This window comes from Carcharodon carcharias, chromosome 19 (assembly GCF_017639515.1).
Source record: "Carcharodon carcharias isolate sCarCar2 chromosome 19, sCarCar2.pri, whole genome shotgun sequence".
Taxonomy (NCBI): Eukaryota; Metazoa; Chordata; class Chondrichthyes; order Lamniformes; family Lamnidae; genus Carcharodon; species Carcharodon carcharias.
In genome coordinates this window covers 17486469-17511280 of record NC_054485.1, presented here as the reverse complement: position 1 = coordinate 17511280, position 24812 = coordinate 17486469, and the positions used below count along the sequence as shown (strand labels likewise).

General features: G+C 43.8%; 2 protein-coding genes across 15 annotated transcripts in view; one reads left to right on the top strand and one right to left on the bottom strand.

The window, feature by feature from the left end:
* The window catches only part of LOC121291456 (F-box only protein 39-like), a 114815-nt gene that overhangs the window by 37567 nt on the left and 52436 nt on the right, over positions 1–24812 (top strand). For 2 of the 10 annotated variants that reach the window (XM_041212649.1, XM_041212653.1), the window contains exon 1: positions 17975–18168. The exons of 2 other annotated variants lie outside the window; for them this stretch is intronic. Coding sequence is in view for 3 of the 8 variants with exons in the window: in XM_041212645.1 (XP_041068579.1) it covers positions 1369–1468 (100 nt within the window). In the remaining 5 variants the exon portion in view is untranslated. Of the gene's footprint in view, positions 1–1368; positions 1483–3334; positions 3509–8908; positions 8997–17974; positions 18169–24812 lie in introns of those variants that run through there. 6 more of the 10 variants (XM_041212650.1, XM_041212647.1, XM_041212648.1 and 3 more) reach the window with 6 other exon arrangements.
* On the bottom strand, positions 7031–17976 carry LOC121291457 (CD276 antigen-like). Of its 5 annotated transcripts, XR_005946007.1 has the most exons (6): positions 17732–17976; positions 16798–16883; positions 15109–15447; positions 11629–11916; positions 8954–9189; positions 7647–7738 (listed from the first exon to the last, which is right to left on the bottom strand). XR_005946007.1 is itself a non-coding variant. In XM_041212658.1 (5 exons), the coding sequence occupies exons 2-5, from the start codon at positions 16853–16855 to the stop codon at positions 7575–7577; spliced, it is 849 nt and encodes a 282-aa protein (XP_041068592.1). In that variant the 5' UTR covers positions 16856–16883; positions 17732–17974; the 3' UTR covers positions 7031–7574. The 5 variants fall into 5 exon arrangements, 3 of the variants coding, with proteins under 3 accessions (XP_041068592.1, XP_041068593.1, XP_041068594.1); XM_041212658.1 differs by lacking the exon at positions 8954–9189 and having other exon boundaries at positions 7031–7738; positions 17732–17974; XM_041212659.1 differs by lacking the exon at positions 8954–9189 and having other exon boundaries at positions 7031–7738; positions 15109–15444; positions 17732–17972.

The following is a 24812-nucleotide window of genomic DNA, read 5'->3' as shown; positions in this document are numbered from 1 at the left end:
TCAGGGCAATGCCTTGCCAAATCAGGGTCAAGCTGCCTGGTTTAAATTTCAAGCGATGCTTGGCAGGTAATTGTCAGTCACCATCACTGGTGCATTCTTGATGGCAATGCCATTTGCCAGCAAATCAGCATTCTCTTCACATACAGTATAAATTGTTGTTTGCACCTTATATTGGGATTCTTGCGAGGTGCCTGATGAGCGCAAGATGAAATGCTTCGACATGTCTCTTTTCTCAGCAATACTCTCAAGTTCTATACTGCCAAATGACTATTTGTATCCCACAGTATTTTGCTGTTCTTGTTTTTAGCAGTATTCAAAACAGATTTTCCCTTCACTGGATGAATCTGACATTCTAAAATTAAGATTTTATTTACTTTTTTCGTGATATTTTCCTTTCATCTTTCTTCCCTCCTCCTTCCTCACTGATAGCCCTCGTGAAAGCAAATGTGCTTCAATAGGATTCGGCCCTTCCAAACTGAAAAAAAAGAGTTCAATGGATGAGTCTTGTTAGTGAGTGACAGCAGGCTGCTCAACCATGAAAAGCATCATCAGTGAGCTAGATCCAGGCCTCACCTGCTGCCCCAACATGTACACTTACCAGGAAGGGGTTAGCAATCAAGTGACAGTACTCGAGTTGACCCGGTTTTATAAATGCGATTGCCAGCCTGGCTGAGTTTAGCCAGCTGAGGGCAGACCAGGGGTTGAATCTGAAAACTGCGTGGTCCCTGTAGCTCAAGGTTGATAATCCACACCCCCACCCCCACACCACTCATCCGGCAGAACCCCCACCCCACCCCCTGCCGTGACATTGGTAGAACTTAAAATTGGAATGAGTCACCTATACCACTTTACCAAAAATTCCTTGAAGAATCTAGGTATAAATAACAGTTGAAAGTGCTGCATGGAGTTGCACTGACCAACATTACAGCTATTACAAAGATAGCTTTTTTGTTTCTGTAGCAGCAAATAAAATTATCTGAGGAAACAAAGATATTGTCAATCACTGAATATTCTATCTATAACATGATAAAAGAAACAACCCTGATTAGTATTGTGATTATTGTTATTTTTATTATTATCAATACTGTCCTCGATTTTTGTGTCTAGAATGTCATATTCAAACTTTAGGATGTACAATCCCAAAATTCCAGAACAAAAAATAAATCAAGTAAAAGTCACCTCTCTGCAATGCCAGTCAGGCCATGTCCACACATCATTACGTCCTTCAAGTATTTTCGATATTTTATTTGGAAGCTGAATCAATATTTTCATTTACCTTAGTTGAGAACTGTCACTCAGTATTACAGAACTGGAACTTTGCTGAAAAGAGAGACATGTTGCTGAAGCTTTTCTTCTTGTACTCATCAGGACAAATGCAAGAATGACAAATTTCAAAGGAAAGGGTGCGGATTGGCTGGCATTGCTATGGAGAAAGCAATGTGGAACTATAGGCTCTCCAAAGTCGCAGGTACTTCAAAGAAGGTGCAAAGCTTGAACATATTCCTTTTGTTTGCAGAGAATGGGTCCCTACATATGGATGTATGTTGCTTCTAGCAAGTGTAAATGAGCCATGTTACAAGCTCAGCTGATTATCCTAAATTGATAGTTAATATAGCTGTTAGCACACACAGCATTGTTCAGCAAGTTCTGTCTAATTGCAGAATCAAACATTGAACAGTAGACATTCTGTTTTGTATTTTGTACTAGAAGAGAAAGTACATCGAAATGGACAAACTTGGAATGAAAATGGCAGGAACACGTTGAAAGGAAGTCACATACATTACTCCCTAACTAGTGATAACGCGTCAGTGACACTAACCCTGGAATTAATTCAATCACATAATTAAGTGAATTTTATCATTTTTAAGAGGTACTTACTGTTGTGAGTGTGTTTTACAGGATTAATTCATGGAGAGTTAGGATTTTGTTCACAGAGTACTTAGGTTTCGAGTTTCCCATTTCTGAAATCTGATCTGATTACAGCAAATGTAATTTATTTATTAAAGATTCCACACTGTATAAATAACAAACCAATCCCATTAGCTTTTAATTCCCCTTTGCAAACTAAAGTCAAAATCAAATCTAACTTAAAAAGGATAGCGATTTAAAAAAAAACTACAAATGCAGAAACCTTAATTAATAACAGAAAAAGCCGGAAATGCACAGCGGGTCAATCAATATCTGAGAGAGAACGAAAGATTAACATTTCAGATGGAAGCCTTCATCTGAGCTCCCATCAAAAGCTCCCACCCTTAATCAGCCTTGTCTTTCAGGGAACGATTAAACCGTGATTATGTTCGGCTCTCTTGGCTCTTAAGACAACCCTTTTTGTCTTGCGATTGCTAATGGGCCCCTGAGGATGGCAGTCACATCACATCAGCCATAACATTTGTTTAACAATATGATTACTATCTAAAACAAAAATAAAAATACCTGGAAAAACTCAGCAGGTCTGGCAGCATCTGCGGAGAGGAGCACAGTTAACGTCTCGAGTCCGTAAGACTCTTCAACAGAACTAAGGAAAAATAGAAAAGAGGTGAAATATAAACTAGTTTAAGGGGTGGGGGGGGTAGGACAGGTAGAGCTGGATAGAGGGCCAGTGATAAAGATGTCACAGTCAAAAGGACAAAAAGGTGTTGAAGATATTATCTAAGGAATATGCTAATTAAGGATAGAAAGCAGGACAAGCAAGGTACAGATAGCCCTAGTTGGGGTGGGGTGAAGGGAAGGGATCTTAGTTTTCTTAGTTCTGTTGAAGAGTCATACGGATTCGAAACATTAGCTGTGTTCCTCTCCGCAGATGCTGCCAGACCTGCTGAGTTTTTCCAGGTATTTTTATTTTTCTTTTGGATTTCCAGCATCCGCAGTTTTTTGCTTTTATCTTATGATTACTATCTAAGCTGGTTAATGCACAAGTCGTTTATAGCTCTGTAGGTCGCAGGGGTTACCAGCTGCCTGTCTTTGTAACTTTGTCGAGGGGTTAGCACAGCTCATGGAGAAATATTGTAAATAGGCCCTTTCTCTTGATCTCTTACCAAAGTTATGATGGGATTCCGGTGGTAATCCTGGGAAATACCAGGGACATATTTTGCCAAAATGCCCAAAATTAATCTCCATAATAATCCAAAGAATACAGTGGCAACAGAATAGGACACAAGAATTAAAGAGATTTTTTGCAGATTTTAAACTACCAAAAATTATGAGAGTTGCATATTGAGTTACTTTTAATGCAACAGGTCCTCCTTATAACAGACCTTCCAAGGTAGCCCAATCGTCATAACTTGATTCCCGCTGCATTTGCAATGTTGTCATCTGCTACTTGCTCTTTCCTCAGCCAAATCAAGCAGCACCTCACCTGGCCTGAAGTACCGAAAGTAGGAAGGTGAAGGGAACACACAATCTTCTGACTCAGAGGCAAAAATGGTACCATTGAGCTGAGGCTAACACCTCATGCGTGAACACAGAAAGGTATTAGTGGCACAGCAAACAAGCTAAAAACTTAACCTTGGTAAGCTGTACTGCAGTGCTGAACTTTGACTAAGCCCTGTAATATTGTGCGAGCACAAACCCAGTCAAGACTGAGGCATTGTGACACAATGAAGAATCAAATATTTTTGGTGGTTCTTAAAACTTAACTTTATGATGGTATTAATGTGTTACTGCAGGTGCGGTTAAATAAAGCAATGCTAGTTAATGCATTTCTGTAGGGGTCTTGTGGCTCAGGTGGTAGCATCCCTGCTCTAAACTGGAATGCTCCTGGTTTGAGCCCCACTCCAGGGGTTGTTGGCTATCAAAGAACCCACTGGTGCAGTCAAGCCAGCATATATTGCTGTTGGTCCCCAGCCTGGGTAAATCAGGAGGATTAGCAGTCAGAAGGGCATCCAGCTGTAAAACCATCCCTACATCATAAAAGATGGTTGATATGAATGGAGGCAGAGAAGTGATCAACCAGCATTTGGTGTGAGCCCATGTAACATGGGCAAAAGCTGAGAGAGGAAGAGTTAATGCATCTCTTTGTCCAGTTTCATCTGGATGGTGGGAGTGTTGCATGAAATTATGAACTGCATTTGAGTTGGGATTGGTTTGGTCTTGTGTGATGTTGTAAAATTTTGACTCGATTACATAGGACAGTGATGTGTTTAGAGCCTGGGTAAATGATAAGAGCATGGTATGGTTTGACAGCAGGAGTGAGGATGCCGAGCTGTGGGTGCATTAGAGAGGGGGTCTCTGGGTGTGAGGCTACAATTAGAAGGGTCCTATCAAATGAAGGCAATGTCATGGAGGCCACTTCTTAGAAAAGGATGATGCTGTGAAATATTACAATTACAAATCTAATTGGGAGAATAGGTTAGTTGGCATCATTGAAGGTGAGTGTTTGCAGGAGAATTGAGTTTGGAGATTTTGAAAGTCAGTTCCTCAGCACAGAGCGTGTAATCAACATTTAATTGTTCAAATGCTTGTAAATTCCAGCAAAATCAAGTTGCCTGTTAAAGTGAACCCTGAATACCGAGGTGAATGTGCCCAATTTTGTGGTTTTAGTTCCTCTGAAGCAAAAATTCCAAACATAGATATTGCCTTGTTCCTTCAGTTAGCCTAACATCAACACAAAAAATCAGGCCAGCAGTTTAAATTTAAAACTCCATTCACAGTGAGGATGGAATTTAATATCCTTCGCCCTTCCTCGTGGTGGTGGGAGGGGGAGGGAGGAGGGGGGGGGGGCGTCATTTAACTGGGCAGGAGAATGATAGGTGGGGAATCCGCCACTTTCCTGCCCCTGCCCCAATTAAGTCCAGGGTGGGAAGGCTCGTGGATGCCCTTCGCTAACTGCCACCAATTAAGTGGTCAATCAATGCGCACTTAAGGGCCTAATTTCCTCACTGCTGGTATTTGCCCAGCGGCTGGCAGGGGAGTCACCACGTGGAGAATCCAAAAAGAAGTCACTCAGGCAGTGCCTAATCGAGGGACCTGGCAACTGCCCCACACCATGACCCCCTTCCTGCCCCTCATTCACCTTTGGCCTGGGGTCCTAGGCCTCTCCCTAGGTGCATTGCCAGCAACTACCACCACTCCTGCTGACACTGTCTGCAATACAAAGCTGCCAGCTTCTGAATAGTTGGCCACTCTTGGGGATGGGACCCTGGGTCCTTGATTCCGGGAGAGACCAACCACGGGCCACCTGAGTACTGGATCGGCACTTAATTCGGCGGGTCTCCCTGAAAGGAGATGACATGGGTCTCACCAGCTCTCGAGTCACCACGTCTGCGTTGGCTGTTTGAAAGAGCTTTAATCCCACACCTCAGCTCCCTATAACTGTGCAAATTGATCCTCTTTAGGTATGTGTCCGATTGCCTTTTGAAAGTGTATTTGGAATCTGATCCCACCACCCTTTTAGATTAGTGCATTCCAGATCACTGCAACCTCATGTGTGAAGAACATTTTCCTAATTTTCCCTCTAGTTCTTTTGCCAATTATTTTAAATCTACGACCTCTTGCTAGAGGAAACAGTATCTCTATTCGCTCAATCAAAACCACTCATAATCTTGAGTACCTCTGTGTAAGTCTCCTTTTAACCTTCACTGCTGTAGGGACAACAATCCAGCTTCTTCAATCACTCCACTTAACTGAACTCCTTCATCCCTGGTGTACCTCCTCTGTACCCTCCCCAGGAACTTGACATCCTTCCCGAAGTGCGGTGCCCGGAGTTGTACATGTGTGACAATTAATCCTATGATGTTGTGCTCTGAGCAGGAAGCCATGTTGTCAGGGAGTGCAGTACAGAATACAGGCTACAATAGGAGGGCAGAATACTGTATATAGGAGTGGCCGGCTGGGGTTGGTGGGGGGGGCGGTGGGGATGTGCATAAAATCAGGTGGGTGTGTGGGGGGTGGGGGGGGGGGTGGTGGGCATGTTGCCCATCACCCATCCACCTACGCTGGAATTTTACCAGCGCCAGGGTAGGTATCAGATGGCCTGCCTGCCCTGGAGCCAATTGAGGCCCTTAAGTGTCCACTTAAAGGCCTCCTCTCACCGCCTCAGGTATTTGGGTGAAGAAGTTTCTCCTCATCTCAGTCCTAACTGGCCTACCCTGTATCCTGAGATTGTAACCCCTTGTTCTTGACCCCCCCAGCCAGATGAAACATCATCCCTGCATCCAGTCTGTCCAGCCCTGTCAGAATTTTACACGTTTCAATGAGATCCCCTTTCATTCTCCTAAACTCCAGTAAATACAGGCCTACTCGGCCCAATCTCTCCTCATTCAACAATTCTGCCACCCCAAGAATCAGCCTGGTGAACCTTTGCTGCACTCCCTCTATGAAAAGGATATCCTTTCTTAAGTAAGGAGACCAAAACTGCACACAATACTCCAGGTGTGGTCTCACCAAGGCCCTCCACAGCTGCAGTAAGACATCCTTACTCAAGTCCTCTTGCAATGAAGACCAACATACCATTTGCCTTCTTAACTGCTTGCTGCACCAGCATGCTTGCTGGCTTTCAGTGACTGGTGTACAAGGACACCCAGGTCTCTTTGTACATTCAATATTTCCCAATCTATCACCATTTAAATAATAATCTGCCAGTCTGTTTTTCCTACCGAAGTGGATACCTTCACACTTATCCACGTTATACTGCATTGGCCATGTATTTGCCCATTCACTCAACTTGTCTAAATTGCCTCTTAACATCCTCCTCACTACTCACATTCCCACCTAGACTTGTGGCATCATCAAACTTGGAAATATTACATTTGGTTCTCTCATCCACACCACTGCTGTAGTACGCCAACACATCCCCTTGATTCGGTGTCAGGTTTAAACTGTTGTCGAGAGAGGGAAAACCATGCCACAAAAATAAGAGGACCTTACTTTGAGGGCAGAAGCGAGCACCCTTGTTTTGTTGTTGACCGTATATATTTGAGGGCTACTGCTCCCAACAATGCAGTACTGGACCAGCATTGTTAAACCAAGTGGTGTTCTACCCTTAAAATTCCACCATTTGGGAGTGAATTAGGTGTGAAACCAGAGCCATACATACTTTGGTTGATAACTTTATTTCCAAATTAAATACAGCAGTGAAATGTAAGGAGTAAAAATGACTGCAATTAACAGTTTAGACTAACACTCAGGTATCACTCACAGACATGCAACCTAGCCAGAATCTAGAAACTATCGATCTACTTTTTCTTCAGTTTAAAAGTTTTTATAGGTTTAAGACACAACCAGTCACCCAACACTCCTCTTGCTCTCATGTAGCTAAAGAGGGCTCTTCCATGTGGCCAGCTGGATAATCTCTCTCACTGAATATTACAACCATCTCCTTATAATTACGAGGTTCACTCAGTACGCGAACGGGATCCCTCACAGATTCAATGTGCCGAACAACCTCCTTCTGTGTCATAATGATTCCATGAATACGGGTGGATTCCTTGTAGATTCGACGTGTGGATTGCTCAGTGACATTCCAACCAGACTCATTAATAAAGGGCACTCCATCTGCAACCCTCAAACACACACTCGCACTTCAGCAGAGAATTGATGACAATAACCATCAGGGTATTTGGGAAGCCCAAGAGATCTCATGATGTACCTGGAATAATGTGTTCTATTTTCTTTAGTTTAAACCATTTGAGTTTTTGTAACATTATAGTCAGAGTTATTAAATTGAATGTAGGCACCAGAACAAAAATTATGATGACTTTGTAATAATCATGGGAAACGTCTGACTCCAGGCTTGAATCCTCTGAAGTAGAATTTTTTTTAAAAGAAAAGAGGGAAAAAGGGTTTTATTCATTGAATATAAGGAATCATAAAAATGTAAGTGACAACATCCTTACGATTTTAACAATTATCAATGCTGTTAATGAAGGGTAGATGAAACTAAAACAATGACAATTGGCAAATTATTTAATCCAGCCCACCTGACATTAAATACACCATTAATGTAAGTTGCCCTTAGAAAATAATTTACAAAACAAAAAAAACTAAGATAATAAATTGCGCCTCATCATTGGCCATGAAATCAGGCTGTATAGTTGTTGGTGCAACAGGCATCCGAAACTGTCAGCTATGACTTTAAAGGGCACCAGCATGTGCGGCAAAATCATGGAGAATGGACAGTCTCTGGCTCCAAACAGCTTCTGATGCTTATTCAAGCACAAACTGCCGCTTTGGACTGGAGAGGTTCAGTTAACACCCTTTCTTAATCACTCTTTCAACTGCAGCAGGGGCTACCTACTAGTGCCATTTATCAAATGGCCACATTTCAGATGAGGTGCTTTTGATTTTCCTTTGCTGGTGCAGAGTTTGGAGGGGTGGTTCTACATTGTGTTATTGGAGGAATATCGCAACTTTTAGGATTTACAAGGAAGAGATTCTGGATCTTGGCAAGGGAGATCAGAGGAGTTGGCAGAGGATCTGAGCTGAAGAAGAGTCATATGGACTCTGGGCTGGACCTCCTGGTTGGCGAGCGGGGGCAGGGCCGCATAAAATTACGCGGGATGACGTCAGGTGGAACTCCTGATGTCACCTCGTGTCATTTCCATTTCCAGGTCAGCGGGGGCGCAGCCGAATCAGCTGCGCAGCCGCCGACCTGTCAACAGTCTATTGAGGCCATTGAAAAAGCCATTATCATTAATGGACCTGACCGCCCAACTTTAAGGTTGGCGAGCAGGCTGGGAGCCCTGGCGGGCTTAAGAGAAAGCATGAAATCTCATCCACGGGTGGGATGAGGTTTCATGAGGCTTTTTAACTATTTAATAAAGGTTTCAGTAAAGAAATACTGCATCTGCAGTATTTTGTCTTTATTATAGAGGCATTCGAAGGGCTGTCAGGAGAAAAAAATTCTGTTTTAGTAATGGGGGACTATACCTCGTCATTTCCTTACATTCATTGACAATGTCACTGTTATCAGTTTTTAAAAGGAACACACATTTCTCCTCAACAAAAACAGAATTACCTGGAAAAACTCAGCAGGTCTGGATTCTCCTCGTTTGCCTAAGGTAATTGCAAATCATTTTTGTGTTGCTTTTCATAGCTGTTGCAAGTTTCTTTTCATTTTCCCTTTTTTGTAGACCCTACTACCTGTTTTGTCACCCATTGCTATTCTTTGTATCCTTCTCAGTTGTCAGGATTTGTGCTATCTTTCCATTTTTATATGCTTCCTCTTTTTGTTTGCGTGGTCTCTTGCCTCTACTTGCCAAGGCAAAAAAAAACATGTACAATTAGAGCTCCCTCTTAAGGATATAAAATAGTTTTGCGTCACCTCCCCGCTGATCTCCTATCATTTTGCTCAATAGACTGTAACCTCTCCAGTCTGAAATGTTTGGGACCAAATCATTTCTGCGTTTTCAGGGTTGTAGAACGGTGTTAGAATGCCTAACCACAAGTGTGTGAACAGAAAATGCTGTAGATATTAATACTTACCTGAAACATAAAAGAGTGATGAAACATTATAAAGCAGTAATAACAATTGTTTTACTTATCCAAATACTGGGGTGCTTGGGTCTCCTCAAATTATTTCCGGACAATGGGCATTTCCGAAGAAAAGATTACCTGGCCGGAGAGCTTACAGTGTACCAGGTTTTCCCCTCTTTACAGTTTCCCTCTGACTCATCCTATTGAAGTCAGCCTTACCTAAATCTAGAAGTTTAGTAACTATTTCATGTTTCTACCTTTCAAACAATACATTGAACTCAATTGTGTTATGGTTGCTGTTAGATAAATGCTCACATTCCATTAGGCTGTTTACTAAGTCTGACTCATTATTCATTCCTTAACTGAATACAGCCCATCTCCTTGCTGGCTTCAGGACATAATGCTACAGGAAACTATCCTGGACACAATTAAAATTTCATTCCCTTTCTGACATGTGCTAGTCTGTTTATCACGATTTATCTAAGAGTTAAAATCCCCCATTAAAACCATTCTTTGTTACATGCTTGTCTAATTTCTGCATTTATACAAATCGACCCACTTCAGAGGTGTTACCAGAAGATTTATACACTGCAGTTTTAAAATCCCCTTTATGTTTCCTAATTCTACTCATTATGTCACCACGTCCCCACTTTTACGTTAATTATGAGTAGGTGTGATGAAGAACAGCTTTCCATTTAATTTGTTTTATGTATGCCAAGCACCACACCATTAAATGTGATTGTGTTCAACAAGGCTCTGGCTGCTTCATTAGTTCTGCAGATGTAGGGTAACCCATGATGTTATGAGTGACTTGTTTGTCACTGAACTTTATTGAAATGGTACATAGTGTGTGTTGTTGACCGAGCAAATGTTGCTCTCAGGTATCAAGTATGGAGCCTGCAGCTCTGGCATGTGTTGCTGGTTCATCTTTGGTAGGCTAGCTGACGGGAGTGTTGGATCAAAGCCTCCAAGGTGTCCCTGCCTCCCTGGAGGTTGCCCAGGTCAGCGCCTATCCCCTCAGGGTTCTCCTGACCGTGCTCGACCTCACTATCGCACGCATTAGCGAGCCGGCCCACCCACCCCGCTTATCCCGCCTGTGGGTGGGGTTTTTGAAAATACGGCCCGCCCGCCTGCCCATGGCGCCCATGTGGTGCCCTGAAAAAAAAAATCGCACAGGCTGTGTAAAATCAAAGACAGTTGGTGCCTCAAGGGCCTTGACTGGCCTGTTAATTAATGGCGGGCACACCTCCATCATCGTCATCACGTGCCCGTCCCCACTCAACCAAACATCGTGAGAGTGAGCGGTGACATCAGGACGCGTGCCCGACGTCATCACGCGTCACTTTATGCACTTCGGGGCGTGTCGGGCCCGCCCGCGCGTGCCAAATGTAAAATTCTGCCCAATGACTTTACCTGCTCACATGAGCTTTTTGAAGCTTTTCCAGCATTCCACTCAATTTCCTGGGGCTAGACTCATGCAGTCGACCTACCTGGCTACCCTCTCCTTCTCAGGTTGGTGCTTTGAGGGTATCCAGCCGCTCGTCCTTTTAACCTCCCATTATCAAAGCCTTTAGAGCCACATCCAACAAACCCGGGAGCCCTCTCTCTGGCTGGTTGCTCCATCTGCTGCCCTCGATCTTCCAGCCATGCCTTCCTGAAAGTGTTACGGCATCTCCTGTTGTACGAGTGCAGCTGCTCTTTAAGAACTCCAGACTTCTTGTACATCAAGCTAGTTACACGTATGCAGCTGGGGTTCCAGCCGGTCAAAACGTGTTTTATTGCAATAAAAGCTGGAGAGCAGATTAAGTCGGGCCATCATGCGTTTTGATCTCCGTGTCCCACATTGGGCCTAAATCCAATTTTCACCCCAAAAGGTATTAAAAAGAAAAGCTCAGTTCTTCCAGTGGCTCCCTAAATCTGTCTAGTGAGCAGCTGAATTATGTAGTCTTGCGTTCAATGTACGCTGAACGAGCTGCTAATAGCTGGGACCGCAGTACCAAATGACAATTGGTCAAAAAGCCCTACTGACCCACTCTGAAACTGCACCCTTGCAGACAGAAAGTCAGTTGCAACTCTGGTGTTTCCACGGTAGATCTTCCCGTTAAAATCCACCAGTAATGCACATGTAAGCAATAACCCACCCAAGTACAATAGCGGCCTTGACCCTTCAGGAGAGAAGGAGAGGCGGAAAATTGGTGAAAAAACAGCAGAGCTTACCTCTAATTAACAAAGTAAGTGTCCGTGAGATAATTTGATTGACAGCAGCATTTCTTAAAACAAATGTATAGGTTAGGTTTCTTTCTGTGACATTGATTTCCATGGTGCTTCGGACTGTATACAGACCATCAGCAGTTTGATTGTAGGAACTTTTGGACAAAGAGGAAGCATCTAGGTTGTCTCCACCGTACCAAGAAATATCAGCCTTTGGGTAGCCACAGGACTCAAATGTTAAAATGGTACTCAACAGTTTCTGTTTGATGATCAGCGTTGGCTCATTGTAGTATGCTGTGAAATAACAATAGTAATAAGTGAAACAATGCTATTGCCGGAGACTTTTGGTGTAAGTGATGTAGGCAGCATGCAAATGTTATGCTAATTACTAATTATAATGATCTAGGTGGCCCAAGTTTGTGCGAGGCTCAGACTACTTAAAATTAGCCTGCACAACTTAAAGCTGGTCTCCACCTCAAAGGTGAAATGCTTTCTGGCTGCAATAGGACCTGACTGCGCACACATCACTCTGCAGGTACTGCATCTCAAAGATGAGATGTTACGAAACTGCAAAAGATTTCACTCACTCAAATGTGCAGTTGCTGTGCGACCATGTCCAGCACATCATGCTGGCACATGCCCACTATCCTGCCTGCAGTCACGAGGAGTTCATTCTGTACTAGGATGTAGCGCAGTCTCAATCAATGGGTGGGAATCAGATAGCTTTCCTATTAAATCTGGAGTCAGGCAGGGCTGTCCTCTCTCGCCTGTTCTTTTCGTGTGTTGCATAGAACCCTTCGCTGAGTCCATCAGGAAGGATCCGGGCATAAGAGGAGTGACGATCCCAGGCAGTGGAGGCACTCAGGTCAAAGTCTCCCTGTACATGGACGATGTCGCCGTTTTCTGCTCGGATCCGCTGTCGGTGCACAGACTGATCCACATCTGCGACCAGTTCGAACTGGCCTCGGGAGCCATGGTAAATCGTGGGAAGAGCAAGGCTATGTTCTTCGGGAACTGGGCTGACCGATCCTTTGTCCCCTTCATCATCAGGGCTGACGGCCTGAAGGTGCTGGGGATATGGTTCGGAGGGACCAGGGCATGTGTTAGAAACTGGAAGAAGCGAGTGTCTATGGTGAAAAGAAAACTGGGCATGTGGGAGCGACGCTCCCTCTCCATTGCGGCTAAGAACCTGGTCATCAGGTGTGAGGCACTCTCGCTGTTGCTGTACATGGCACAGGTCTGGCCCATTCCAGACTCCTGTGCGAGGCCGATCACCCGAGCCATCTTTCGCTCTATCTGGAGGTCGAAAATGGATCGTGTCCGCAGGGACACTATGTACAAGCCTCTAGATAAAGGAGGAAAAAACGTGCCCAACATTGCCCTCATACTGATGCCACCTTTGTGTGTGGCTGCATCAAGATTTGCATAGATCCTCAGTATGCAAACACCAAGCGTCACTACATGCTGAGGTTCTACCTGTCCCCAGTGTTACGATGGATGGGTCTGGCCACGCTGCTGCGGAACGCTCCAAGTAGTTGGACCGTGCCTTACCACCTGTCTCTCATGGAAAAATTTATGTAGATAAACAGCTTTGACCACAAGTCCATCAGGCAGTGGTCGGCACGTAACGTCTTAGAGGCCCTGCAGGAAAAGGAGAGGGTGGAGCCTGTGGGATGGTTCCCTGAGCAGACTGTCAAAATCATTTGGCAGAATGCCTCATCGCCAGAACTTTCCAACAGGCACCAGGACATAGCTTGGCTGGTGGTGAGAAAGGCCCTCCCCGTCAGATCCTTCCAACACACCAGGAGTCTCACCCCCTCTGCACATTGCCCTCGAGGTGGCTGTGGTGGGGAAGAGACCGTTGTTCACCTCCTTGTGGATTGTGCCTTTGCAAAGAAGGACTGGAGGGAGATGCAGTGGTTTCTGTCGAGGTTCATCCCGAGCAGTTCTGTGACACAGGACTCTGTGCTCTACAGGCTGTTCCCAGGGACACACACCGAGACAATCACCAACTGCAGCTGGAGGGTCATCAACTCGGTGAAAGACACTCTTTGGTCTGCCCGAATCTTGTTGGTTTTCCAGCGCAAAGAGTTGTCCCCGACCGAGTGTTGCAGACTGGCACATTCCAAAGTCCAGGACTATGTGCTGAGGGACGCACTAAAGCTTGGGGCAGCCGACGCAAAGACTCAATGGGGAAGGGTTGCTGTCTAAGACCTTTCTGCCACAGAGCACCGAGGGACTGGGAACTGTTTAGAGCCCCTTGGATGTACAGCTCAAAATGAATGTCTGCAAATGATTGTAATATTCATTTATGGTATTGATGCACCTCGTGATATATGTTGTAAAAGTTGAACCTGATTGTACTTTTGTGATGGTGATTTTGAAATGGTTTGGAATGTTCTTCCAGATATTTTATGAATAAAGTATATTTTTCCAAAAAAAAACTAGGATCCTGACAGACTGAAATCCAGGGGAACAGTCATTTTCACACTCCCCTATAGTGCCATCCTTGTACAGCTCTGAGGTGACAATGTTTTGTGATGACCTTTGTGAATCACAGACAACAAGCACACTGCTCCTGGCTTAGGTGGAGGTGGGAAAAATTCTTCTGGAAGACTTCAGGTGGATAAGGCCTCCTCCTGAGAATCTTCTCCCACCCCCAACCCAGTTGTCCTCCTCCCGCAGAAAGAAGTGCGTCTTACTTGCCACCTCTGTACCGTCTCCGTCTCATGTTGCAGCCGTAGGGGAAATGCTATGGTATCTGGGACATGCCTGAGCCTTTACAATCACAACCAATGCCTTCTCCACATGCAGTACTGCTCCCTGAAGAGTTCACCGACTCTAATCAACTCTTCAAAACACCCAGCTCTTCCATAAACACAAACCGAGCCAGTAGGAGATTACTCAACAACTGATCTGTAAGTTGTTAATGGTCCCCTCAAATAGCACTATTGGCAATGCTATTTCTTTCCACTGCTGAATCCAGGTGTGGACGTATATGCTTAAGAGAGAATGTTAACCAGGATGATGTGATTTAAAATGGCAGTGCTGGTGTCAAATCAGTATTAGATACTGACTGACATCAGGATCTGCTGACTCTCCGGCACACACTCATAACACACACACTAACTCCCTCACCAAGATGGTGTTCTGGAGAGAAGAGGGCCAGGAAATTCAGCCCCCAATACTATTTTAAAATCATAAAACTAACTGTTCCAATATAGTGATTCTCTTCTAACTTTATCCAATGATCTTAGAGAAAGGCAGTTTGAGAAATGTGTTGCTGACACAGGTTATATAATGGCCATAATAGCTTCATTCTGCTCTGTGCTTAACACTTAATGAGGAGATGTTTACAATACATGATATGTTACTCATTCACGATAAATAAATAGAGAGGATGTTTTGCAGGTACCTTGCATGAAGCATCACTTCCTTCATAGTTTCCCATCTTTCCTGAAAGAGAAATATATTAAGTCTACTTACCGGCAAGTATGACAGAAATTATTCCTTTATCATTTCCACTGACATAGCACTGATATGTTCCATTGTCCTCTGGGCTTACATTGGCTAGTCTCAATGAAGCATTTCCATTTTTAAACTCCTCTGAGAATAGGCTTGTCCTGCCTGAATATCGAGGGGATTGCTTGCTGAACTGGTCTTTTCCATAATAGTAACTGTGGACAACCTCATTTGTCATGGCACGCTGCCAAGTGACAACAATGCTCTCTAAGGATGCAACTATTGTGAAGCTGCATTCGAGCATAATAGTTTGGTTAATGATTGCCGTTAGATTCTCATTAACCATCTGGATTTTGAATCCTGCTGAAAATCAAAGAGGAAAAGTAAAATGTTGGAAATCTGAAACAAATACAGAAAATGGTAAAGGAATACACAGCAGTGTCTGCAGAAACACACAAAAGAAAATTATTTGCATTTATATAGTGGGAGGGGCATCGGGTGGCCCGTTCACCCATGGGTTACTTAATGGCCACTTAAGGACCTCCTCCTGCCACTACTGGGATTTTATGCATGTCAGTACATGCGAGAGCCAAGTGACAGCTGTGGGGCTAGGGTGGGATGCATCCTGTTTGGGGACCCTGTGCCCAATGGAGCTCCCCCCCACCCCCCAGCCCAAGGCAGTTTCCCGACACTCCCACTCAGCCCTTAATGACCCTGGCCTCCCACCCCATTGGCAAAACCCTGGATTTACCTTGAAGTACCACTCTCTGCAGAGTTCATCAACTCTAAATCAGCTCTTCAAAAAAAAACCCAGCCCCTTCCACAAACACAAACAGGGCCAGTAAGATTACTCAACAACAGAGTTGTAAGTTGTGGACGGTTCCCTTAAATAGCAATGATAGGCTGGCAGCCAAGGGGGGGAAAATTTTTTCTACTGCTGAATCCAGGTTCAAATGTATATGCTTAGGACAGAATGTTAACCAGGGTGATGAGGTTCAAAATGGCAGCGCTGGTATCAAATCAGTATTAGATGCTGACTGACATCAAAATTTGCCGGCTCGGCAATACCTCGAGCACATGTGTATCAAACATACACACTAACTCCCACACCAAGATAATGCTCTAGCTGCCAGTACTATTTTTAGTTATCATAAAGGGTTCCTGGTTCCCCTTCTTCAGTCCCAGCAGTAGCCACCAATTCTGGGGGCGCTGCTGGACATCAAGATCTGCTGGCCAGCTGATGGCCAACAGCTCTTGGAGGTTGGACTTCCTCTCCAATGGGGATGGAAGTCCTGCCCCAAGCCAATTAACAGGGAATCAAGACTGAAGACCAATTTGGCCAAGCAGGGTGGTTGGAATAATTGGACCATATAAATCAGGGTAGAAAGGAGGAAAAAGCACTTTGAGTCATTCACTTTACCAGCATAAATTGGCTTATATTTCTGATCTTAGAGACAACATTCTAATGGAGAAACAGCCCTTTGTCTTCACTGGCTCTCAGGACTATAACATGGAGCATTGATTAAAACTTTATGTGTGGCCAACAATGTTCCCATTAACTTACAATTCACTAGCTACAGATAGAATTATGCAATGTTATAGTACAGAAGGAGAACATTTGGCCTGTTGAGTTTATGCCAGTTCTGTACAAAAAAAGGAAAACCTGCAAGTCATATCTAATTTCTTGAAATTATTAAACCATTGATGACTTACCACCAACTGTGAGTTGCCCCCAAAGAATTAGAAAATTGAAATGAGATTTGGTTCTCATTGCTGCTTCACTTTGCTGATAAACTTCTCTAAGAAAGAACAAACATGGCAAATTATTAAGTGAGTTATTAAACCGTAATCAACAAGTTTGCACAAGTGGTCATTCTACATTTGTGAACCCCACCCGGTGCAGAAGGGGGTTGGGAAGGAGGAGGACGTCCTCGTGAACCTGCTCCTGGGCCTGGCCAAGTTGACTATTAACAGGTCCAGGCAGTGGGCGATCGACAGAGAAGCCCTGCCCGATTGTTTGTCCCTCTTCCGCGGCTACGTTCGCGGCCGGGTGTCCCTGGAGAGGGAGCACGCGGTGTCTGCCGGCACTCTCGAGGCCTTCCGTGCCCGGTGGGCACCGCGGGGACTGGGGTGTTTTATTGACTCCCTTTGATCACATTTTGATTTAAAGTTTGTAAGTTTCCTTTAAACTTTGTCCTTGGTTTTACAGCTGACCTGACTTAGGGGCTGTGCTTGATTTATCCCTTATTTTGTTAATTTAGTTTAATTGTTTTAACTCTAAAAGAGTTACATTTGTGAACCCCGAAAGTGAATGGCTATTTGGCAAAGGGAGGCACCACAGACTAGCCTCACTGCCCTCACATGATGACCAGAAGTTTAGCTTCCAACCAAGTTGCTGTGGAGGGATCCAGGAGTCGCTTTTCCATGTGCAGTGCAGCAAAATTACCGCACTCGCAGATGCGTTGACTTGTTAATCGATCAACTCGCAAATACCAATCCATTAACGCTGTTAAAAATAACTGCCAACCCAGGCATTTCTTCCTAAGCCGTAAATGGGGAGGGCGGAGCCACTTCCACCTAAGTAACAATGCCCCATTTAGCTTCCAACCCTGAGGACAGGCTCAAGGTGCTTTGCAAGTACTGTTACCTTCTCTCCGGAGTCCTGGGGTGTTCCCTCTCTCCCTGTCTATCCGATCTTTCAATTTGTTCCGATTGCAACGTCGCGGAGGAAACTTAATCCAGCCAAACAAGGATGGAAGCAAGAATTTCTGAGGACGTCTTTACCCTCTCGAGTGTCACCGTTCCCGACCTCGGAATAGCAGTATTTCGCTCCCTGTTTGATTTGAGCCGAGCTGTCAAGCGCGGAGGTAGAGGGACTGTTTGTGTCAGTGAGGGAACCCTGGGCTATTAAGTTCTGCTCTTTTCTGACGCAAGCGGGCGTTTCCAGTCGCGAACAGTCGGCTGCCTCTTACTGAAAGCCGTGCGGGGCAACCAAGAGTAAACTCGTAAACACACACACACAAGCGTTTCGAAAACCCAGGGCAACCATTTCAAAACAAAGAACAACACGACCTGTCACAAAAGGTTAGAATTTCGGTCAGCTTTTCCTAAGAATTCTGTTTAAGATCTGAGAGAGGGGAGAGCGGGGTGGGGGAGAGAAGTGTTTTGCTGATCCAAAATCAAAACAGAAATAGCTGGAAAAAACTCAGCAGGTCTGGCAGCATCGGCGGAGGAGAGCACAGTTGACGTTTGGAGTCTTCATGACCCTTCAACAGAACTAAGTAAAAATAGGAAAGGGGTGAAATATAAGCTGGTTTAAGGGTGGGGGGAGAGAAGGGGAGGTGGTGGTGGTGGTTGTTGGGACAAGCAAGCAGTGATAGGTGGAGATAATCAAAAGATGTCACAGACAAAAGGACAAGGAGGTGTTGAAGGTGATGATATTATCTAAAGGAATGTGCTAATTAAGAGTAGAAGACAGGGCAGACAAGGTACAGATAGCCCTAGCGGGGGTGGGGGGATACTAAAAGGGAGAGACAAACAATGGGTGGAAATACATTTAAAAATAATGGAAATAGGTGGGAAAAGAAAAATCTATATAAATTATTGGAAAAAAACAAAAAGGAGGGGGAAGAAATGGAAAGAGGGTGATGGAGGAGAGAGTTCAAGATCAAAAATTGTTGAACTGAATATTCAGTCCAGAAGGCTGTAAAGTGCCCAGTCAAAAGATGAGGTGCTGTTCCTTTAGTTTGCGTTGAGCTTCACTGGAACAATGCAGCAAGCCAAGGGCGGACATGTGGGCATGAGAGCAGGGTGGAGTGTTGAAGTGGCAACTGACAGGGAGGTCTGGGTGATGCTTGCGGACAGACCAAAGGTGTTCTGTAAAGCAGTCACCCAGTTTGCATTTGGTCTCTCCAATGTAGAGGAAACTGCATTGGGAGCAACGAATGCAGTAGATTAAGTTGAATGAAGTGCAAGTGAAATTCTGCTTCACTTGAAAGGAGTGTTTGGGTCCTTGGACGGTGGGGAGAGAGGAAGTGAAAGGGCAGATGTTGCATCATCTGCGGTTGCATGGGGAGGTGCCTTGGGAGGGGGTTGAGGAGTAGGAGGTGATGGAGGAGTGGACCAGGGTGTCATGGAGGGAATGATCCTTACGGAATGCCGCCGGTGGTGGGTGGGGGGGGGGGGGGTGGTGAAGTGAAGATGTGTTTGGTGGTGGCATTGTGCTGGAGTTGGCGGAAATGGTGGAGGATGATCCTTTGAATGCGGAGGCTGGTGGGGTGATAAGTGAGGACAAGGGGGACCCTATACATGTTTCTGGGAGGGAGGAGAAGGCGTGAGGGCAGATGCGTGGGAGATGGGCCTGACATGGTTGAGGGCCCTGTCAACCACCGTGGGTGGAAAACCTCGGTTAAGGAAGAAGGAGGACATGTCAGAGGAACTGTTTTTGAAAGTGGCATCATCAGAACAGATGCGACGGAGGCGACGGAACTGAGAGAATGGGATGGAGTCCTTACAGGAAGCGGGGTGTGAGGAGCTGTAGTCGCCGTAGCTGTGGGAGTCGGTAGGCTTGTAATGGACAGTCTATCACCAGAAATTTGCTCCCAATGCGGTTTCCTCTACATTGGAGAGACCAAATGCAGACTAGGTGACCGCTTTGCAGAACACCTTTGGTCTGTCCGCAATCATTACCTAGACCTCCCTGTCGCTTCCCATTTCAACACTCCACCCTGCTCTCATGCTCACATGTCTGTCCTTGGCCTGCTGCATTGTTCAAGTGAAGCTCAACGCAAACTGGAGGAACAGCACCTCATCTTCCGACTAGGCACTTTACAGCCCTCCGAACTGAATATTGAGTTCAATAATTTTAGGTCTTGAACTCTCTCCTCCATCCCCACCCCCTTTCTGTTTCTTCCCCCTCCTTTTTGTTTTTTCCAATAATTTATATAGATTTTTCTTTTCCCACCTATTTCCATTATTTTTAAATGTATTTCCACCCATTGTTTATCTCTCCCTTTTCCCCCATTTTAGTATTCCCCCACCCCTACTAGAGCTATCTGTACCTTGCTTGTCCTGCTTTCTACTCTTAATTAGCACATTCCTTTAGATAATATCACCATCTTCAACACCTCTTTGTCCTTTTGTCTGTGACATCTTTTGGTTATCTCCACCCTATTACTAGCTGCTTGTCCCAACAACCCCACCCCACCCCCACTTAAACCAGCTTATATTTCACCCCTTTTCTATTTTTACTTAGTTCTGTTGAAGGGTCATGAGGACTCGAAACGTCAACTGTGCTCTTCTCCGCCCATGCTGCCAGACCTGCTGAGTTTTTCTGGGTATTTCTGTTTTTGTTTTGGATTTCCAGCATCCGCAGTTTTTTGCTTTTATCTCAGTGTTTTGCTGACAAATGGCTAGGAAATACTGTCTCAATCAAAACTACACAGACGAACTCGCACGTAGCAGGCTGCTCATTATATCCAGGGAGAGAAATCATGAGCACTGGTGCTTGTCCTGTGTCTGGGCCCCTTACCCCATCCTTGTCCTTTAACCCTCTCCCCTCAATCGTTCATTATATTTTTTCCCATTTCATGATTCACCTATCAATTCACTCAACAATCACAGGAAAGGTGCTGGTGAAATGATGACCCCCCCCCCCATTGTTGGCATCTGGTTAGAAATATCATCTGATATATATGCAGCATAGGTCATTAATATGAAGAGCAACAATGATATAATGCATAAGATACAGGCAAAAAACTTCAAAGGATTATGGTCTGTATAAACTATTGTTTCTGATGAATTGTTTGCAACATAAATTTCAAAATGCTGCAATGCTAACATCAATCCCAAAGTCGCTTTTTTGATTGTTGACTATCTTCTGTTGTACATTCAGCTTCCGGGAAAAAAACCCTATTGGTTTCTCAGTTCCAGTGTCATCTTATTGTAATCATACAGCCCCAATGCCTATATCACTTGCGTCAATGGCCAACTTGAATTGCTCGGCATAATTGGGCACTGCCAACACTGGTGGTGTAGTTAAATACAGTTTTCAAACTATCAAATGACTTCTGATACCCCAGTGTCCATTGAAACTTCTTGTTCCTTTTTAATAGTTCAGTCAGTGGAGCAACCACTTGGCTAAAGTTTGGTACAAATTTCTGGTAAAACCCACTCATGCCTAGAAATCTCAAAACTTCTCATTTTGTTGTAGCCCTGGGAAATCTTTGATAGCCTTGACTTTCGCTTCTCTCGGAGCCACCTTACCACGTCCAATGGTATGACTTAGATACGTAACTTGCGCTTTTGCAAATTCACTTTTAGCCAAGTTCATCACTAAATTAGCTTCTTGTAGCTGAGTAAATAATTCTTCCAGTTGCTGTAAATGCTTCTCCCATGTCTGACTGAAAACAATTAGATCATCAATATAAACCACATAATTGCTTACACCTGCAATTACTTTGTCAACTTTTGAAATATTGCAGGTGCAATCTTCATACCAAAAGGCATGACTTTAAACTGATATAGTCCACTTGGCATTACGAAAGCTGATAGCGCCTTTGCTCTTTCCGACAACGGTACCTGCCAATATCCTTTTAGCAAGTCGATATTTGTGATAAATTTCGATTGTCGCACTTTCACAATGTAATCCTCCAACCGTGGTATGGGATATGAATCCAATTTTGTCACCGCATTCACCTTTCGATAGTCCACACACAGTCTTTGTGTTCCATCAGTCTCGGTACCAGTACAATAGGCAAACTCCAGTTACTGAAACTAGACTCAATGATATAATTTTGAAGCATGAAATCAATTTCTTTTTATACTTATGATAATTTTGCCTGATTTAATCTATAAGGTTGTTGCTTTATTGAAGATGATATTCCAATACATACATCATGTAAGGCTAAATGTGTCTTTCTCAACTTATTTCCACAAATAGGTTTGTGTGACTGCAATAGCTTTTCCAAATCGCTTTGACACTTGCTTGGAAGGTAACTCCATATCTCATTTAAATTTTTTAGCACCCCCTCATTATCCAGTTTGATTAGAGGAAAATCAATCTGAGTCTTGCACTTCTACCTCTTTCTCATCATCCACCATCACTAACACCACTTTTTACTCCTCTTCCCTGTCAAAGTTCTTTTTAAGCATATTTACATGGCACACGCTCTGCTTCTTTCTTTTATCTGGAGTATTTATTAAATAATTTACTTCACTCAATTTCCTTTCAATCCTGTAAGGCCCACAAAATCTTGCATTTAAGGAATCCCCTAGTACTGGTAACAAAACTTGTCCTTTCTCTGCAGAAACATATATGCGAAGTTTAGCCTTTTTACCTGCTTTCACTTTCATCACTTGCTGTGGTATTTTTAAATGTGTCCTAGCCAACTCACACGCTGTGTTCAATCTTTCCCTGAAATTTGATAAGTAATCCTGGAGAGTAGTTTCTGAATTTTGACCCACCAATTTCTCATGAATCAATTTCAGTGATCCCCTTACCTCATGACCATACACTGGTTTTAGCCCTTTTGAACTAGTTTATGCTTAGCAGCATCTCTTTTAGCAAATAACAAGTATGGAATAATTGTATCCCAATCCTGTGCATAATCCTGACAGTATGCTCTTATCATAGTTTTTAAAGTGTGATGCCATCTTTCCAAAGCTCCTTGTGACTCCGGAGATAAAAACTGCGGATGCTGGAAATCCAAAACACAAACAGAATTACCTGGAAAAACTCAGCAGGTCTGGCAGCATCGGCGGAGAAGAAAAGAGTTGACGTTTCGAGTCCTCATGACCCTTTGACCGAACTGTCGAAGGGTCATGAGGACTCGAAACATCAACTCTTTTCTTCTCCGCCGATGCTGCCAAATCTGCTGAGTTTTTCCAGGTAATTCTGTTTTTGTTTTGTGACTCCGGATGTTGACTTAAACTGTTTTATCTCCAAAATGTTCATTACTTCCTTAAACAGCTGTGACATGAAATTTGACCCCTGATTTGATTGTTTTTCTTTAGATAAACCATATCTTGTAAAGGTATCGCTTCAGGAAACCGAGTAGACACATCCATTATTGTTAATAAATACTGGTTTTCACTTTTAGTCTTCGGGAGGGGTCCTACACAATCAATCATGACCCTGGTAAAAGGTTCTTCAAAGGCTGGTATTGGGATTAAAGGCGCCAGCTTAATCACTGCTGTGATTTTCCTGTTACTTGACAGATATGACAGGTTCTACAGAATTTGACCACATCCCTATGCAATCCTGGCCAAAAAAACACCTCTGTATCTTTTCCTGTGTTCTTCTAATCCCTAAATGTCCCCCCATTGGAACTTCATGAGACATCTTCAGAATCTCATTTCTGTATCCTAATGGGATTACAATCTGATGCACCTCTCTCCATCTTTAATTTGCTGAGACATGATCTGACTGCCCTTTCTCATCAGAATACCTGCCCGAAGATAATAACATACTGGAATACATTTTGCTTCGGTTTCTGAATACGCTTTCTGATACAACCGTTTTAATTGCAAATCATTTTTCTGTAACTCCGCAAACCTCAACTGAACTGTCCTGCATTCCTTCCTCCTGAACAATGTTATCAAATACTGTGCCAGCTAATTGGATTTCGATACCTTCTTCTTGCTTTTGAACTGCGTGCTCATCTTGTTTATTTTGTCCTACCCTAAGGTCCTTTGATCTCGTTATAACACAATCAGGAAACAATTCAGGTTGTTCCTTCTGTAGCACTTCTGTTGAAAACACTTCTAAAGGCTGCTCAATTACCATAAGCATCACCCGCATTTGCGATCCAGCTATATCATTACCCAGAATAAATTGAACCCCTGCAATGGGCAATATTTCTACCACTCCAACTATAAGTTCACCTGTCTTCCATTTGCTCTTTAAATTTCCCTTCCCCAATGGAATAGATTTAGCATCTCCATGAACCTCACTTACACCTGTTCCTGCAATACTCCCTCTGAACAACAAATGTCACTATCCCACAAAATTAAGGATTAACTAGCTCCCGTGTCTCTTAAAATGTTAACACATTTACCTACTCCACCCTGTACACATGGAAAGACTTTCCCTTCACATACAAAATCTTCGAACATTTCTACAACCTGCTCCCCAGAATTCTGTTGAGTAAACTGTGAACACACTCCCACTTCTTTACCTTTCATGGATTCTCCCTGTTTCACCTGTACACAAACCACTGGTTTCTCCTGTGCCTGAACTTCAGAACCCACAGTATTTTTAATTCCAGAGCTTTTATGAATCCCAATAATTCCTACAGATTTTTCCTGCAACCTCCAACACACTGACTTTGTGTGCCCCACTTTATTACAATGAAAACACCTCCATCTTTGAATATCACTTCTACCTTCAGCACCTTCCTTTTTGTTCTGAGAACAATTTCCTGGGAACTTCCAGCTACTCCCTCTCTTCCCTGACTACCTGCTTTCCTTTCACCTTCCCACTTTTTTTTAATCTTTTTCCAATTTGAAAGCATGACAAAAAACAGCTTAGCTCTATGAACTAACTCATAATCATCAGCTATCTCTGCTGCTTGTCTTACAGAATCAACCCTCTGTTCCTCCACAAGAGTTCTCACTGCCGAAGGGATTGAATCTTTAAATACTTCCAAAAGAATGACTTCCCTAAGACCTGCATATGTTGTCTCTATTTTTAACGCCTGTATCTATTGGTCAAAATAACTTTGTTTTAC

What these genes read in the sequence shown, in the direction of transcription:
- LOC121291457 (XM_041212658.1), bottom strand. Translation starts at nt 16,855, where the DNA reads ATGAGAACCAAATCTCATTTCAATTTTCTAATTCTTTGGGGGCAACTC. An exon ending in AATTTCTGTCATACTTGCCG is followed by an intron (nt 11,917 to 15,108) that starts GTAAGTAGACTT and finishes GTTATTTCACAG; the next exon opens with CATACTACAATGAGCCAACG. An exon ending in ACTTACTTTGTTAATTAGAG is followed by an intron (nt 7,739 to 11,628) that starts GTAAGCTCTGCT and finishes ATTCTACTTCAG; the next exon opens with AGGATTCAAGCCTGGAGTCA.